This window comes from Ambystoma mexicanum, chromosome 1p, assembly GCF_040938575.1.
Source record: "Ambystoma mexicanum isolate Mex_15411 chromosome 1p, UKY_AmexF1_1, whole genome shotgun sequence".
NCBI classification, from domain to species: Eukaryota; Metazoa; Chordata; class Amphibia; order Caudata; family Ambystomatidae; genus Ambystoma; species Ambystoma mexicanum.
In genome coordinates, this window is record NC_090921.1 from 1275533213 (window position 1) to 1275550609 (window position 17397).

General features: G+C 49.2%; 1 protein-coding gene across 6 annotated transcripts in view; it reads left to right on the forward strand.

Moving 5' to 3' along the window:
* Positions 1 to 17397, forward strand: part of BCL2L12 (BCL2 like 12) — a 513616-nt gene that overhangs the window by 280359 nt on the left and 215860 nt on the right. Inside the window, exon 4 of one of the 6 annotated variants that reach the window (XM_069605219.1) lies at positions 13039 to 16686. The exons of 4 other annotated variants lie outside the window; for them this stretch is intronic. In XM_069605219.1, the coding sequence (XP_069461320.1) occupies positions 13039 to 13373 (335 nt within the window). In that variant the 3' untranslated portion in view covers positions 13374 to 16686. Of the gene's footprint in view, positions 1 to 13038; positions 16688 to 17397 lie in introns of those variants that run through there. One more of the 6 variants, XM_069605209.1, reaches the window with a different exon arrangement.

The window sequence follows — 17397 nt, forward strand, 5'->3', positions numbered from 1 at the left end:
ACATTGCTTTATCAACTCAAGACAGATAGTTCTCAAGGATGTGGACAACCACATGCATGTTTAACCCTCATGGATCATCATTGTGGTACAGTCTGATATTGAGACACTTTTCTGGCTGCACAAGAGAAATCCACAAGCGCTTATTGTCATTCTGCGCCCTAGATATACCCCTTAAAATGTGAGCTTCTCTTTGCATGGTGTTATGTCATTGATTTCCGATCTTGCTAGATCAATTAAACAAACACATTTTTTTTTATTATTGTTTGGTTTATTTATGAAATTAAGTAAACCTTTTACAATTACAAAACCTCTCCATTACAATTCACTATTGATCATACATTTCCTTAAAATCCATAAATTTCCCTTCATTCATAAAAAACATTCTCCCATAACTTTTTTTTTTAAAGAAAATGCGTTCGAGGACCACTAGGGGGCGCGGACCGAGATGGTCGCGTAAGGAGGCAGCTCTGTATGATACTGTTGGGCCTGTGAGCGTAGTCCCCCACCCATTGAACCCTGGGTGGGCAGATTGGTGCACTTCCAATCCCCCCCCCCCTGCCGGATAGCCGAGGAGTGACAGCGTGAGCTTTACCCCCGGATCCTGAGAGCAATTTGTTCCACAGTGAGCTGTGGCGACCCAGCGGAGCCTAGGAGGGGAGAGGAGTCGGACCCAGTCGGTGAGGAGTGGAAGCGCCCCCCCCCCCCACCTGCTCAGTCCGACAGCAGAGGGGGGAGTTGACACCCAGCGGAGCAGTGCCTGTGGACAAACAGAAACCCTTGCTTGCACCCATGCTGAGGGAGAGGTAGCAGGGATCAAGATCCGAAGACACGGCGAGCTGAGGCCCCGCCACGTTGTGCCCCACCCCCGTGTAGGAGAGTGGGCACGCACCTGCTGCAGGGTACAAGAACACTGTCTGGGGAGAGCCCGCCCCAGCCCAGGAGGCGGTGCGACTGGACCGCCCTACACCAGGGAGAGAGGTGGTGACATGGTGCCGATAACCAGCCCGGGGATCCGGCAGGCAAGATGCGGGAGAGAGATGGGGAAGGCCACCTTGGACACCAGCTGAGCCTAATGAAGAGTCAGGAGGCGGAAGATGAAGGAACCTGGGCCAACGTGCGGCAGGCCCAGGGCGGTGCCTATTATGCTCCACTCCACGTGGCATCAGAAGGTGAGGGACTCCCGCAGCTCATAGCGCAGCGAGCTGAGGCAGCAGACATGACCTCTGCAGGGGAACACACCGGAGGATATCATGAAGTGCTGCCCCCTGCAGCGAGCCCATACTGGGACCAGGGGGGCCATCTGGAGAGGCCCTAGGCAGAGATTTGAAGGAGATCCTTGCATTCACCACACTCTTGGCCATAGGGGTGTAACCTCTTACTGGTGGCAGCCATGACCCACAGAGGCCGCATTGGAACGTTGCATGAAACACGGACCACCCTATGTTGGGGACCCCCCACCCGCTGGCCAGGAGGTGAAGGACACCCCTCAGACAGACGTGGGTCTTGGAGTCCCCGTGCCAGGACCTGAGGGGTCCCCACCACATCTGAGCTTGTGCTGCAGTGTTAACCGAGGGGCAGACACTGGGCCTGGACGACGGGCCCCACCTGGAAGCAGTGTTACAGTGGGGACGAAGGGTGGATCCTCCAGGCACAACTGGAGCAAGGAGAGGAGCTAATTGCAGCGCTGGTGCTTGGAAGAAAGGGAGAGAACAGTGGGGGAACCTCACATTCCTAGACTTGGAGGGTTGGTGAGGGGCATGGTTTTGGGGGGGGGTGCACGTGCTGCGGGCTGACTGTGTTCACCCAGAAGGGGCCCGGCGAGCTATCTGGGCAATTGGGAAGGACCTCCGCGGGAGTCATATCCCTTCGGTGCTTCTACAGAGGATCGGGGAGCGAGCAGAGGGGAACTCCCACCCTGAGCTGGGCGAAATGGCGGCTGGAGAAGCAATGCCCCACTGGTCCTAACTAGAGAAGACCTCGGATATTTTCCAACGGATCAAAGCGATTAGGACGGTTATCCAGGCATCCATCTGCGACCGGAGGTGGTGGCCCTACTGACAGGTCGTTGGTGCATGAACCTGTAGTCGATCCTCGTAGCGGGGGAGAAGGTATAGCCCCCTTTGCACTAGGTGAGATTCCCGCCACATATCAACCAACCCCTGATACAACATATAGTCCACAAATCTACCCTCAGGGTGCCTATGCCCCCTTTCCAGAATTACCTGCCCGCTACTGTGATCCATCTTCCTACCTGCCCACATGTTAAAATCTCCACCCACCAGAAGTAAACCCTTTGCTTTATGCAAACTTTCACCCATGGCTTCTCGCAGAAACTGCATCTGTCCCAGATTCGGGCAGTATATAGAGGCAAATGTCAGCCTAGAGCCCTCAACCAGCCCCGTGATCACCAGAACCCTCCCATCGGTTCTTCTCCAAACTACTGGGTTCACTACCCTCTTCGGTTGAAGATAATTCTTACACCTCCTTTCTTGGAGGGCCCTGAGGCCCAGAAGGTCTGCCCCACGTGGGCTCCTGTGATACATCACTCTTCCCCTTGGACCACCTGCGTCTCTTGTACCAGCAGTATATCGAGGTCCCGGTTCCTCATTTCTCTCCCCACCAAAGACTACTTGGTGGGTGAGTTTAGGCCCTTGACATTCAATGTCCCCATCTTGAGAGCCTCCGCCTGACCCCCTCCCCTTCTCAGGGTGCACCATTTAAGGACGTGAATCGCCTTCCTGACCACCTGATCTCCCATCGTACTGAGCTTTCCATATGCGCTTTGGGTTTGCCTTCCTGAATCAACCCTTTGAGCCCCCCTACCCCTGCACTGCCCTTCCTGCCTCCCTAACCCTCCCCAACTGCTCGTAGTTCCCTGTTCGAGATGCAACCCAAGGGTGGGCCACTAGGGACAAGGATCCGGCTCACTCGTGGTCTTCAATGTACCCCTCCCTCACCTCCCCCGGTGCTGGTATTACTTACATAGCAACCTCCCCTGTGCCCTCAATGATACACCTCACCCCCTCATTCACGTGTCACCGGACCCCTTTTGAGGAGGGGTGTTTCGTAAACTTTCTGCTCCCAGGTATCTTCTTTCTGACACTCTGCAGGCCCAGCGGCCCGCACTGTTCCACAAGGCGGTCTCCTATCCTCCCTGGCCCCCAGCAATGTCTTCATTTTTTAGGACCCGTAGCACCTGTTGCGCCTCCTGCCTGCTGGTCACTCGATAGTCCACCACCCCACATTCAAATGACAGGGCAAACGGAAAGGACCAATGGTATCTAATCCCCTTGTCGGTCAGCCATTGTGTGAGGGGGGCGACAGTCTCTGTGGCGCGTCAAAGTGATTCCCGAGAAGTCCTGAAACGCCTTGATAGTGTCACCCTTGTACATGAAACTCCCCAGTCGCTTTGCCTTTTCCAGCACTTCCATCTTCTCTCTGCATCGGAGGAAGTGAACTACTATGGATCTTGGTCCTTCACCACCTCCACCTCCGCCTCTATGTGCTTTTTCCAGTTGCACTTCTTTGCCTCCCTCCAGGGCAAACAGCTGATTGATTAACCCCTGTACCTTCCGTCCCACATCTGCTGCCGACTCGCCCTTCTGCTCTGACTCCGAGGACAAGCAGGTTGTTACGTCGCTCTCTGTTCTCCAGATCACCCAGTTTCAGGAGGGTCTCCTCTTCCTGCATCTCCAGATCTGCCAGGCGCGCCTCATACTTCATGTCCAAGAGATCCATCTGCAGATGGTTGTTTTCAATCCCTTTCATCTTGTCTTCGAGTTTGTCCACTCTACCCAGTAGTGCCACCACCTCCGACTGTGTCCCGATAGGTCAGTAGGACCAGGATATGGTTGAAATAGCCATGATGCTAACGGGATTGAGGGCCCGGGAGACCCTATGGCGGTGTAACGATACCCTCCTTAAAGACAGTGTTTGCAGAAGAGATGAGGACGGCGATAGGGGACTTCTTCTGACTTAATGACACGGGGCAAGTAGAAAAGGGGAAGGTGTGGGTTTCCCCAAAGGTGACATGGAGGGGTCTTCTCATCTGAGAAGGTGCCTCCAAAAAGAGGGTTAGAACACTCTTAGCCAGGAAACTCTGGGGCAAAGGGGAAAGAGAGGGTTGAAGAGCTTATCAGCAAGGGAATAGTGTAGATCTAGAGATGGGCAAGGTGCTGGCCAGCCTGCAGTTCCTGAAACGGAGCTATTATGAAAAGGTGGATAAGGCAATGTACTGCTGGCGGCCAGGCTTCGGGCCAAAGGGCTGAGAGATAGGTGACAGGTGTTAGTGATGTAAGGGGGCAGCTTTGCTCACAGACAGGGGAGGTGGCCCAGGAATTTGCTGTGTTCGATGAGAACTTATATGGGAGAGATCGAAGTGAGGGACTAGGCGCTAGATGACTACCTGGCTGGGGTTTCCCTAACAAGCCTTCAAATTAGTGAAAGCAGTGAGTTGGAAAAGCAAATTACTCAAGAGGAAGTGTTGAAGGCGATTGGAGGACTTAAGTTGGGGAAAGCTCTGGGTGAGGATGGGTACACAGCCGGATTCTACAAGAACTTTGCTGGGCCACTTTACAGCGTATGGCAAACTTGTTTAACAATATTAAGGCCACCGGGAGGGCTCCCCCATCCTTTGGGCAGGCGTTGCAAGTCATATAGGCCAACCTCCTGTCTTAATGTCGACGCCAAGATTTTCACCAGGGTGCTTGCCACGCGCATGTAGGTCCTCATGCTGAAATTGATCCACACGACCAGGTGGGGTTTATCCGGCTGAGGCAGGGGGCCGAAACCCTGCGTAAAATACTACACTTGATGGGGGCGGCAGCAAGGAGTGAGGGGAACCAGGTACTGGCTGCTTTGGATGCCGAGAAGGCTTTCGACCATGTGGACTCGGGCTTCCTCCAGAATATTGAAGAAATGTAGGTTCGGAGAAGGGATACGAAGGGGGATACAGGCACTTTACACTTCCCAGTGGCCCGGGTCACAGTAAATGGGTGCCTATCACAGTCCTTTGTATTGCAGAGGGGGGTGAGGCAAGGCTGCCCCCTCTCCCCGCTCTTGTTCGACTTAACGATGGAGGTGTTAGCAGAACGTTTGAGGCTGGCTCTACAGGTCGAGGGTATTACGATGGGGGTGGAGTAGAGAGTTCAAACTGGGACTGTACGCAGATGATGTGAAGCTCCACTTGATGAACCCAGGGGTGTCTGTTCCAGCGGCCTTGGCAATAATTGAGAGTACGGTAGGTTCTCTGGTTTCAGGGTCAGCACAGACAAGTCTGTGATATTCCCCTTTGCAATGGATGGTGTTATGGATGTAGATGCGCTCAAGCCCCTAGAACTGCAAATCCACCGGGAAGGTTTCAAATATCTAGGGATCAACATAATCAGGCCGGGGGAGGATCTGGTCTCTGCAAACTACCCCCACCCCAAGAAGTTGTCTGCAGAAATCATTGAATGGTGAAGGGGGCACCTCTCCAGGATGGGGAGGCTCAATGCAGTAAAAATGAACCTTCTTCCGAGGGTACTGTACCTGTTTCAAATGTTGCCTATTATTGCCCCAGAAGCACTCCTGAAGGAAGCAAGGCTGCGTATTTTGAGGTTCCTCTGGCAGGGACGGAAGCCCAAGGTGGGGATACAGGACATTAATACTGCCGAAGGATAGTGGAGGGGTGGGACTCCCAGACTTGTTAGCATACTACAGGGCGGCACAACTTCGGGCCTTGGTCCCGCATTTGAGGGAGGACCCAGAGAGGCAATATTTCTGGAGAATCTGCATTGGTGACGTGGGGGGGGGGAATGGCTCTTGGTCCTGAGGAGTAGGCTCCCTAAGCAAATCCGTGAACATCCAATCCTGGGAGTCCACTGGGAGGTGTTGGGCTCGGATGGGAGGAATGAAGGGATTACTACCTGGCCCTCCCCGATGAGCCACATATGGGCTCCACTGGTGAGTGACGTGATACCGGAGGTTGAAAGGTATCAGTCATGGATTGAGAGGGGACTCGCTAGGGTGGGTCAGCTGTGGAAAGGAGGGGACTTAATAAGTATCCAGTACCTGGAAAAGGCGCTAGAAATAGGCAAACTGTCAGTACTCTTGTACCTCAAAACAGAGAAGTGGCGAAAGTACATACGGAGAGAACTCGTGCCAGTTGAAAAGGTCCTGGATGGACATACAGGAATGAAGGGCCTTATTTCATGTCTCTATGGAGCCCTCCTGGAACTGGAAGTGGATGCCATACTGGGGCTTCGAGCACGATGGGAACAGGACCTGGGGATTGAGGTGGGGGAGCACTTGTGGCAGCTGATGTGTAGGAGGGCCTTGCACTTCCATAGCATGCCAGTACAAGCTTCATGCTGTGAAACTGTTAAACCGGTGGCAATATGATCTGAAGCGCCTGTCTAAGATGTTCACCAAGGTTGATCCTCACTGCTGGCACGCTTGCGGTGCCAGGGCCGACTACTGGCATATGTGGTGGGGCTGTCCCATGGTGCAGGTGTACTGGGCTGGATCAATGATGCGGGGGAGGGTAGTGCACGCTTAATCCCATGTTTCTGTTTGGGTTGGAGAGGCGGGATGATCAGTGGCTTCCCCTCACACCGCTGGCACACTTTCTTGGCGGCACAAGCCTGCCGTGCCAGAAACTGGAAAAGGATGTCCCTTCCCACTGTAAAAGAGTGGTCCAATACGGCAAAAGACATGTATGCAATGGAAAGGGTCACCGCAGCAATTCACGGGGGGGGAAGTGCATCCATGGAGACAGAATGGCTCCAATTTTGCAATGCGTTTGGGTGAGGGGGAGGGTGGCGGATGGACTGTAAAGAGTGCTGACCCGGTCCAGAGAGACTTTGGACTGTGGGAGCCATCATGGAAAGTGATATAAGTCGAACTATGTTTCTATCGACCACCTGCCATTCATCGATCTATAACCATACAGTCTGTCTTACTTGGTTGCCTAAAGAATAGTTTATTTAAACTTAAGGTGGGGGGCAGGTGGACGTGGGGGATTTCAGGGAGGATGAGCAGTCATTCAGAGGTTTTGTAGAGGACATGCTCCTCATGTGGTTATGTTTTTCTCATTGCTCGTCACTGTTCAAAACTAATGAATTGATGCGCTCTACAAATTTTACACTGGGTAAGACCAAGCTGGCTTACCTTTCCCCCATTAGTAACATTTCCCACCATTCCGCCGCTGATGGCGATTTGGACTGATCTAGAAAGGCTACCAAATAACGGGTCCTTAGCTCTGTCAGAGCTCTACATGTCGCACCAGACGAAATAGTGATTCAATACAACCCCCTTCTCCATAGTACCTGCACCCTGCAGCCCCCCCCCCCCCACTTGTGTCCTCACTAACTGAACCTCTCTCGTCAGTAAGATATTAGACGCATTCTCATAAACGGGTTCAATAGTGGGCTGACGAAAATGTGTTCAGGTACCTAGCGGTTTGATTTAGTAACTGGTTTTCAAGATCTAGTCCTAAGGCCAATTTGTTACTTTCTGAGTTCCTGGGTGAGGATCCAGTCTATTGCATTTTCCTTTTCACCTTCATAGGGTTTCCTCTCATTGTGTCTAAGAATGGCCATACGTTTTCCCCAGCCATTTATCCCCCAATTTGGGATCATTCTTTTGGAGGGTACATTAGTACAGCTCACACATTTTCAATGCTTTCCATGTTACAGTTGACTAAATCGATTGAAGCCCCAATTCAAAGCGGATAGCCGCCACTGGTAATCCATTTGGTAGTCTTAACACCTTTCGCTAGAAGTAGCCCTCATGCTAGAAGTAGACCACAAGCTTTCCATGATAAACTGAACATGGCTTCCGTTCCAAATGTAAGGATCTTGATTACCTTTCGTTTATAAAAGGAAATCGGGGGGAGCATTGAGAAGGTTCTGTATCTCTTATGGAGAGCTCTTCCCTGAGCCGCGAGCTGTTTGACCTTAGCACAGTTTCATAATATGTGCCTGCTCATTAATGTTCCTATTTACCACAATTCCCAGATATTTTATTGTTTCCACAATCTCCAGGCGCTCACCTCCTATGGTCAATGAGTACAGACCCTTTTGCTTTCTTTGGGCTGATGACATCACTAGGATCTTAAAGTAAACGCTAAAATATCTAAGTCCATTTGCCTCCAGATATAGGTTAAAGGAGGTCCGCCTGCGCAGCTGCCCAACTTGTGTTTGGTATATAAAGACCAGGTCATCGGTATACAGGACCCAAGGCACCCGAGTACCATTGATGGACAGACTTCTAACAATCTCCCAAATCAGCCGTTTATTGGTTAAACAGGAAAGGGACTAAAGAGCAGCCCTTCTTAAGCCCTGATAGCTTCCATCAAATTGTTGGGGCAGTTTTGATTTTAGTTTGGCCCAAAGCCTATCCCTGCTCATCAAATGCTTGCTCGAGGTCCATGAACGCTAAATAGATATTTGACCTTGTCTCAATGGATCGCAGCTTTAGGAGATTGAGCAGGGAGGTGCCCACCCCCTTTATAAACTCGGTCTGGTGGTAGTGAAGGCAGTCCACCTCCCGTGCCCAGACATTCAGATCTCGCAAAAGAATGGATGCGAAAAGCTTCCCCATGGAGTGAAGACGGGCGATTGGGCGATAATTTTTAGGATCTTCCTGATCACCCTTCTTGAAAATTGGCACTATAACCGCCTCCCTCCATGAAGCAGGAATCTGTTTAGTTGGCAAAACCTGGGCAAAGACTCCTCATAAAATCCATTTTTGCTTTTAGCACGTGATTAGCCAGGCCATCGGGGCCTGCTGATCGAGATGCACTTAGTTCTGACGATCATTAACCTAATATTTTCTTGATCGATGTTAATGGCCCAACTTCCGCCCAGTTCCCTATGTTTATGGTGAATATTGGGCTCCCTCTTCTCAAACAGCTTAGTAAAGAAGATGATCCACTTTTCCTCAGGGACGTGACTGATCATAATAGCGCAGTGTTGGCCTCCTATGTTGCTCAGCAGGCCCCATAGGCTCTGTGTGTTGTTCTTGCACACTGCTTTCAGCATCTGTTCTTCATCGTTTTTCGCTCTAGATGCCATGAGCGAGTTCCTATATTGCTGCTTCCTTTTTTAAAAATGTATTTAGCATATTTAATTTCCTGACATCGGCTCTTAATTTTCTCTTAGCAGCGCCCACCTTTTTACTAGTGGCATGTATTGAGTGGAAATCTGGTCTTCTAAAAAGCTCCAGGTTTTTCCTTATAACTTCTCAGAATCCACCCATATTCTTCTCCGTCTGGATTATCCACCACGTATTGGTCAAAACGTTCAGTCATCTTCGGAATTTTGGACAGTTGTATTTTGAGTCTGTTCCGGCCCCCTGTTATCTCGACCAGATTGACAATGCTTGCAGTCTGTGGACATCCTGCCAAATCCCAACTTATTTAGAATGGGGGTTGGTTGGCACCGCTTTTTTCTTTCTTATTTGTTTCTAAATCAATGTTTTAAGTACGTTGGTTATTTGGTCCTGTCGCCAGAGTCCTTCCCTTTTGCACAATGGGGTGGTTCAAAATGGTGACAAGAGTGAGTCTGGGTTAGGTATCCAAACAGCTGTAAGGACCTATGTGGTAATCCACTGCTTACTTTTTGCACTCCAATTCAATTTTGTATGCTTATTTCTCAATGATGCTCCAACAAGTTGTATACACTTTTCTCAATGGTTGTCTTTATTCAGAAAGACAATCTTATGGTAGGCCTCTTGCAACAATGAATTTCGGTCTCGATTGACCTTCATCAGGGACTTTTGTAAGAAGATAAATATATGTTCAAACCATATAATGCAAGAGGCCCACCATAACCTTTTGGAGTATCATTGAGAAATAAGCATGCCAAATTGAATTGGAGTGCAAAAAGTAAACCTGGTGGATTACCACGTAGGTCCTTTACAGCTGTCTGGGATACCTAACCCAGGCTCACTCGTATCCAAACTTATTGCCATCTTCCAGAGACCAACCAAACTCCCTTCTTTAGGAGTTTAGTAATGGGCATAATAATTTGAGAGAAGTCTTTTATAAATCTTCTGTAAAAGTTTGCAAAGCCTAAAAAACTTTGAACATCCTTCACAACTGCGGGTGATGGCCACTCATCCACTGCCTTGACCTTTTGCATATCCATTTCCAAACCCTTGGGAGAGATAACAAATCCCAGGAACTCCCCCTCCTCTATATGAAATTGGCTTTTCCCCAACTTTGCAATAACTTATTTTCTCTTAACCTTTATAAAACCTTTCAGACATGTTCTTCATGTTGCTGTAAGTCTTTAGAAAATATGAGTATATTGTTGATATACACCACTACAAGGATGTCCAAGAACTCTTGCAGCACTTCATTGATGAAAAATTGAAATGCTGCAGAAGCATTACATAAACCAAAAGGCATCACTTGGTACATGAAGAGCCCAAACTTCCATTCGTCGCCCTGCCATACTCTCACCAAGTGATGAGCTCCATGCAGATCTAACTTGGTAAACACTTTCGCTCCTTTAATCTGATCAACCATTACTGAAATTAATGGTAACGGATATCTGTTCTTGATTGTTATCTTATTTAAAGCTCTGTAGTCTATGCATGTTCGTAATGTGCCTTCCTTTGTAGGTAAAAAAACAGTGGTTATGCAGCTGAAGACTGAGCATGTTTAATGAACCCTTTAGTCAAATTCTCTTGAATTGTTCCTTCAAATGCTTGCTCTCCTTCCTAGAGCATAGATGTGACTACATGGAATTTAAGCCCCAGGTTCTAGGTCTATTTTGCAATTCTAATCACGATGAGGAGGTAGTACATTTGTTTCCATTTCATTAAAAACCTCACTAAAATCTTGATAGCATTCTGGCAGCACTCCGACTGCTGCTCCTATTGTATGTACTGTTGCGCCCACATAAACCAACCCGGCTACAACTTACGAACACCTACTTGGGCTTCCCTGAATTTCTTTCCCTTTCTTACAATATTCCTTACAAAAAGTGGGGGAAAATTCCAATACCCTCCTTTCCCAAACTGTTAGGGTTTTGAGAAGTCAATCAAGGCATTCCTAGAATTACATTTAACTGGGGTGTATCTATCAGTTCAAAGATAATCTCTTTCCAATGTCCCCCTTGCATTTCCATCTCCACCACAACCATTTCATGTGTAATAAGACCTGATGTTAACTGGGACCCATCCACCGCTCTCACCTGTTCTGCCCTGTCTTTAAGAATATAGAGTAAATCCATGGACTTATCTACATTCCAATCCATGAAATTTCCTGTAGCTCCCGGGTCTATAACCACTGTACCACTTGCCTTTAACAGACAAGGATACATTCAGGGTAATGTGCGGCACAGCTGCTTGGATAGTGGTGGCCACCTGCTAACGACTTAAACTAATCGGTGGAAAAGGGTTTTTTGGACACCTGACAATTTCCAACAATATTCCCAGACTTCCCACAGTACATACATAAATTGTTCAACCTACGTCATTGGTTGCATCACATTCAACCCTATGCATCCCATTCAAATGCCTCCATAACAAAGCACCCATTTACCTGAACAAAGCCATCACCAAAATGAAGCCACCAGAACCCTAAGATCCAATAACCAATTCCTATTAGGATTGCCCCGCTTGAAGAACAGCAGAGCGGGAGGAAGCAGCTTCCAATCAATATTTAGCCCTTAAACATTGGAACACAATCCTGCTCAGTATCAAAAAAGAGGAAACCCTATCTGGTTTTAAAAAAACGGTTAAAAACCTGGTTATTTAACCAGTACTGACATATCAGATGCCATACTTACTGTACATAACTATTTGCTTAATCTACCTGTTTAGTTCTCTCTGTAAATAACCTGTGCCTTGTTGTAATTGTAACTATAAATGAAACTGTATATGATGAATTGTTTGTTTATTTATTGTGCGCACCGGACCCTGAGGTAGCAGGGCGCATAAGACAAGAGGACTTGCAGCTTGGTTACAGAAGTTACAGATATACAGAGCATGGTAAAAACAGTTTTCTTGGCCCCACAGGGTGAAGTTAAGGCAGTAAAGTGCATGTACAATAATGTGTGCAGAAAGCAGGTCATCATATAGCTGACGTTTTACATGATAGCAAATCTATATAAGTACAGTACATGCAGAGGATACGTGGGGCGAATGCGGGTTACATAGCATTCTCGGTGAGCCATTTTATTATGTTCTTTCTGAATTTGTTGAACGTTTGGTCGGATCTAAGAGCATGAGGTAGGGAGTTCCAAAGCTGAGCTGCCCTGACTGGGAAGCTGGACCCTCCAATAGTGGTCAGTTTAAATCTGGGCACTAGCAGGCAATTGGGACTGGCTGTTCTTGATGGTCTAGTGGAGATTTTTCTAGTAAAACGTTCTGTTAGGTAACAAGGGGCTTTGTTATTTAAGCATTTGTGGATGAGGGAGGCAACTTTGAGGTGCTTTTAATAAACTGTCTGTAACCTTGCCGTGATACCTCAGGATCTGGGCGTGTAATAAATGTAATAAATAAATCCTTCTGGTCCTTAAAGGACCTCCAGGCTTCCCTCTCCCTACTGAATTCACTGGTCTTAACTCCCTATTCACAGATTCTCCTTGTCTTTCTCTCTCCACTCGGTTAACAACTCTACTCTCAAAACCTCCTCTTCTACGCTCTGCCCTGCGTTCTAACTGACAATCTATTTGCAGGACTAAATTCATGAAAGCTTCACACACCAAGTGGATCTGTCCACTATAGTAGCTAGTGCATCCTTTAAAATCTCCCTAAAACCATGATAGAACAAGGCTTGCTTTTCCTCTGGCCAATTAATTTTAAAAACTGTTAAAATTTTGTATAAACTGGTAGCTTCTTTTTGTTTGCTGTATTTTATATTTTCTACTGCTTGGAATTTCTCTTGTGTATACTCTTCTGCTTAGCTTTAGTCAGATTCCCTCATTGTCTTCTGAGGTCTTGCTGTCTATGAGGAAATCAGGAAATGACTGCTGTGGATCGAAACGTCTCTGCCAATACAATGAGTGTGCTATCTTTCGATAACTCTGCTCTCCTCATCCACAGACTTTGATTATTTTGACTCTCTCCCTCGACGAGTACCGGTGTACGCTGCCAAGTGGAGTTTCAACCCGACCATGAAACCATGTCGTGCTTCTAGTCTCAGCATCTATTTAACCCTGACATCAAGCGAACCTATACGCCCTCCAGCGATTACTTTTATCTACACACGCAATGGAGCCAGGTTGCGCTTCAATGGAGCAAGGTCGCGCTTCATATCGCAGCAGCTGGTTCTCCTGACATCAAGCGAACTGCTGCATTCTCCAGCTATTACTTTTATTTACACGCACATGGCGCTGGGTCACGCTGATCCTCTCTGCTGCAGTGCCTCCTTAATGTGACGTGTGCACACCTTCGATAACACTTGCCTTCACACGCGCGCACTGTTACCGCCCTAGCTTTCAGTTCAGAACTCCTTTTCTACAGAACGCACTGTTTCTTCCTCAGTCAATTAAACCCTAAAATGTACTTTTATGAACACTGCTGCGTTAACTATTTACATTGCACTATGTAATTTTGAAAATTTAGCATGAACTTTAAAAAATGCTTTGCTCCTTGTATGACTCTATCCTCGGGGACATGACGGTGAGAGATGCGATCGCCAGGACAATCAAAAACCTCTTTACTGAGAACCCTAACGAGGACACGTCCCCTGCTAACACCTGGGACGCCATGAAGGCTGTGCTCAGAGGGGAACTGATCACCCAAGGCACTGCGTTTCACAAACAGAAGAAGGCGACCCGGGACGCCCTGGAGGCCGACGTTTGTGCAGCTGAAGCGATCCACAAGCGGAAGGGCTGGTCCCCGAAATCCTACAAAGCCTTGCAAATGGCGAGGAAAAGGTTGGAGGCGCTCCACGCTGACACCACTGCGAACCTGCTCGCTAGGACCAAACAATGGTACTATGTCCACAATAACAAAGCCAACAAGCTCCTGGTCAGCAACCTAGCTAGGGAGGAGACTTGGAGATCCATCCTGGGGCTTCGCGACCCACAAGGGTCAGTTCACTATGCAGACCAAGAGAAAATACGGCTCGCCGCTGCAATAAATCCAAGACCGGATGAGGTGGAAGAGGCTATAAAGAGCTTCAAGCCTAGGGCCCCCGGCCCGAACGGTTTCACCACCCGTTTCTATAAACACTTTTGTCCCCAATTGGTGGCGCCCTTGGCCCGCCTCTTAAATTCATTTGCGGCTACCAGAACGATCACTCCGTCCATGCAGGAATCCATCACTGTCCTCACTTTAAAGCCTGGAAAGGACCCCCTGCTCAACTTGGATGCCAATATTTACTCTAAGATCTTGGCTAACCGCCTTGCACCGGTCCTACCGAATATCATAGACCCGGACCAAACCGGCTTTATTAGCCACCGGTCCACAAAAGATAACATTCGCGGGGCTCTAAACCTCATAGAGGTGGCCACACAAAACTCTCAGCAGCTGGCCTTACTTGCCTTGGATGCGACCAAGGCCTTTGATAAGGTGGACTGGCCATTTCTCACTCTTACCCTCGAAGCCCTTAGCTTTGGCCCAACCTTCAGGAAAATGGTCCTGGCAAACTATCAAGCTCCCAAAACCTGGCTCAGAGTGAACGGCCGCCTGTCGGACCCTATCCTGCTTACCTGCGGAACGAGTCAGGGATGCCCCCTGTCCCTCTTGCTTTTCGCCCTGGCCATGGAACCGTTGGCCCAACGGGTTTGGGCAAACAAACAGATAAGCGTCCCGAAGATGGGCGTCACCCAGCACAAGATCGCCCTCTACGCGGACGATGTCCTGCTAACAGTCACAAACATCCAATTCTCCCTGAGGGCGGCCCTGGCGGAGCTCCGAAGCTTCGAGGTAGCGGGATTCGCCATCAACTTCTCAAAATCAATAGCCCTCGGAGTGGGCCTGCGACTCCCTTCCCGTCTTGATCCCCCTTCCTCCCATCCAGAAGCTTCAACGGAAAATTATTGACTTTATGTGGAAGGGCAAGAAAGCGAGGATTCCCCCAAAAACGATGATGGCCAGCGCCAGACTGGGAGGGCTGGGGGTCCCGGACCTTCGCAAGTACCATATAGCAGCGCAGCTGGCCCACCTCCAGGCATGGGGACTGGCCTCAGGTCGCCCAAAGTGGGTGGGGAAATCGAACAATCCCGCCTGCCCCTGCCTCTTCGCTTCCTCCCGTTCCTCCCCAACGCCTTGCGCCTGAGCTGGCCAGATGTGCTGATGGCCACGAAAAACTCGATAAAGGCATGGGAGTGGGCCCACAGATACAGAGGGATCCCAAGCGACCTGAGCGCGCTCTCCCCAATCTTCCACAACCCGGCCTTCTCCCTAGGAGCTCATCCAGCGAACTTCAGGACTGGGTCGCAGGAGGCCTCGAAACGCTGGGAAACCTCTTCTCAGGAGACTTCTCCCCCCCTCCCCCCTCAACTTCGAACAATGCAAATTCTCCTTTCAGCTAGCGGAGACTGAGAGATTCTCCTATGCCCAACTAAGACACTGGTGCTCCAACCCCCAGACCCGAATGGTGGCAGCTCGGCCCCTCACTCCCCTGGAACTCACAGCGTCAGATCTGCCTGCCCGAGGGAAGATCTCTGCCCTCTACAAGCTACTGCTGGACGACCCCCTCCTCTCTAAACCCTCCTACATGTCCCTATTGGAGGCGGACCTGGGTCATGCCATAGAGGACCGATCCTGGGTGGACGTCTGGCCCAGGACGCGCACGGCATCCCGTTGCATTTCCAACCGGTAATGCGCCCACAAACTGCTTTTGCGATGGTACTACTCCCCCCCTCCCCCCCTTTGCGTCTTCACCACTTCCAACAAGCCTTGGACCCTCACTGCTGGCGTCTTTGCGGCCACTCAGGATCCTACTTCCACATGTGGTGGACCTGCCCTAAGGTAAAGGAGTTCTGGACCCAATGCCTCGCCACTATAAAAGACATCACTGTCCAGACAAATGGTCGATGTAATTTGGTCGAAAACCAAATGGTCGAATTTTTATTTTTTAGGTTTTCGTTTAGGGGGAAAAGTTTTTTTTTAGAAAAAACCGGGGTTGGCGGGATGGGGGGCCAAAAAAAAAGGGTGAAAATAAAAATAAAAAAAATTCGACCATTTGTCCAGTCGACCAAATTTTTTCGACCAAATGTCTGGTAACCAAAGACATCACCCAAGTGACTATTCCGCTAACACCCGACCAGGTCCTTCTAGGGATCCCACACCCAGACGCTTACCCGAGAATGGGGAGGGGGGCCACGCTGATCACTCAACTCTTGTTGGCTGCCAAAATCACGGTAGCCCGCACCTGGAAAACTGTGGAAGGCCCCCTTATACCCCTATGGTGGATTAAACTCTGGGACATTTTGATAGCTGAAAAGGTCACAGCAGCCAAGGCGGGCAGACTCCATAGTTTCTCTGACATCTGGGCCCCGGTCCTAGACTATGACCAGAACTATCCGGCGCTCACTTTTAAGCCGCGCCTGATCGCGAACGCTCTCCATTCTATGGGGGACACCTCGCCGCCTTGCTGAACGGAATGAGGCCCAGGAACAATGCCCTCTGAAGGTGCGAAGGTTGGGGGGAGGGGAGTATTCCAAGTGTCACATGTAGTCTGTAACGAATGTAAATTTACCATGCTTGCTCCTGTGCGCTGTTTAATAAATAAACAAGTTAAAAAAAAAAAATGCTTAGCTCACACCTGTGGCCTTCTTATTTCACAAGCATCTTCTGCTGTAGTTTCTTCTTCTGTAATTTGAACTCTGGGTTCTGGGTAAGGCCTAAGTTAAGGAGCTTAGTTTAAACACAACCTGCCAAGAAACATCTACGGATGAAAGGCAGTTTTAAAACACCAAGTTCAAGCTAGATACTACAGGCTATTGTTCTACCCCCCCCCCCCTCCCTCTTTCTCCTCCTTTCCTCTTTTCTTCCCTGATGAGGTTGCTAGACAAGTCCGATCTATGAAAGCCTCATCAAAACAGGTCCATCCCTGTTCCTCTAAAACCATCAAGGACCACATCGGTACCCTTGCTCCGGCCCTTGCCGATTTCTGCAACCTCTCCTTTGCCTCTGGATCTTTCCCCTCCCTTCTGAAGCACTCGCTTGTGCATCCTCTCCTCAAGAAACCCACATCTGATCCTTCTTGTCCGGCTAACTATCTCCCAGTTTCTATTACTCCCCTTTTGGGTAAGCTCCTTGAAAATATTGCCATCTCTCAGCTTAACCTTCATTCTGACTCTGTTGGCTCTCTCCATGGCCACCAATCCGGCTTCAGAGCTGCCAGAAGCACGGAAACTGCTCTCCTGAACATCCGTGAAGACCTGCTCTCCAACCTTGACTCTAACATTCCCTCTGTCTTCATCCTACTTGATCTCTCCTCTGCTTTCG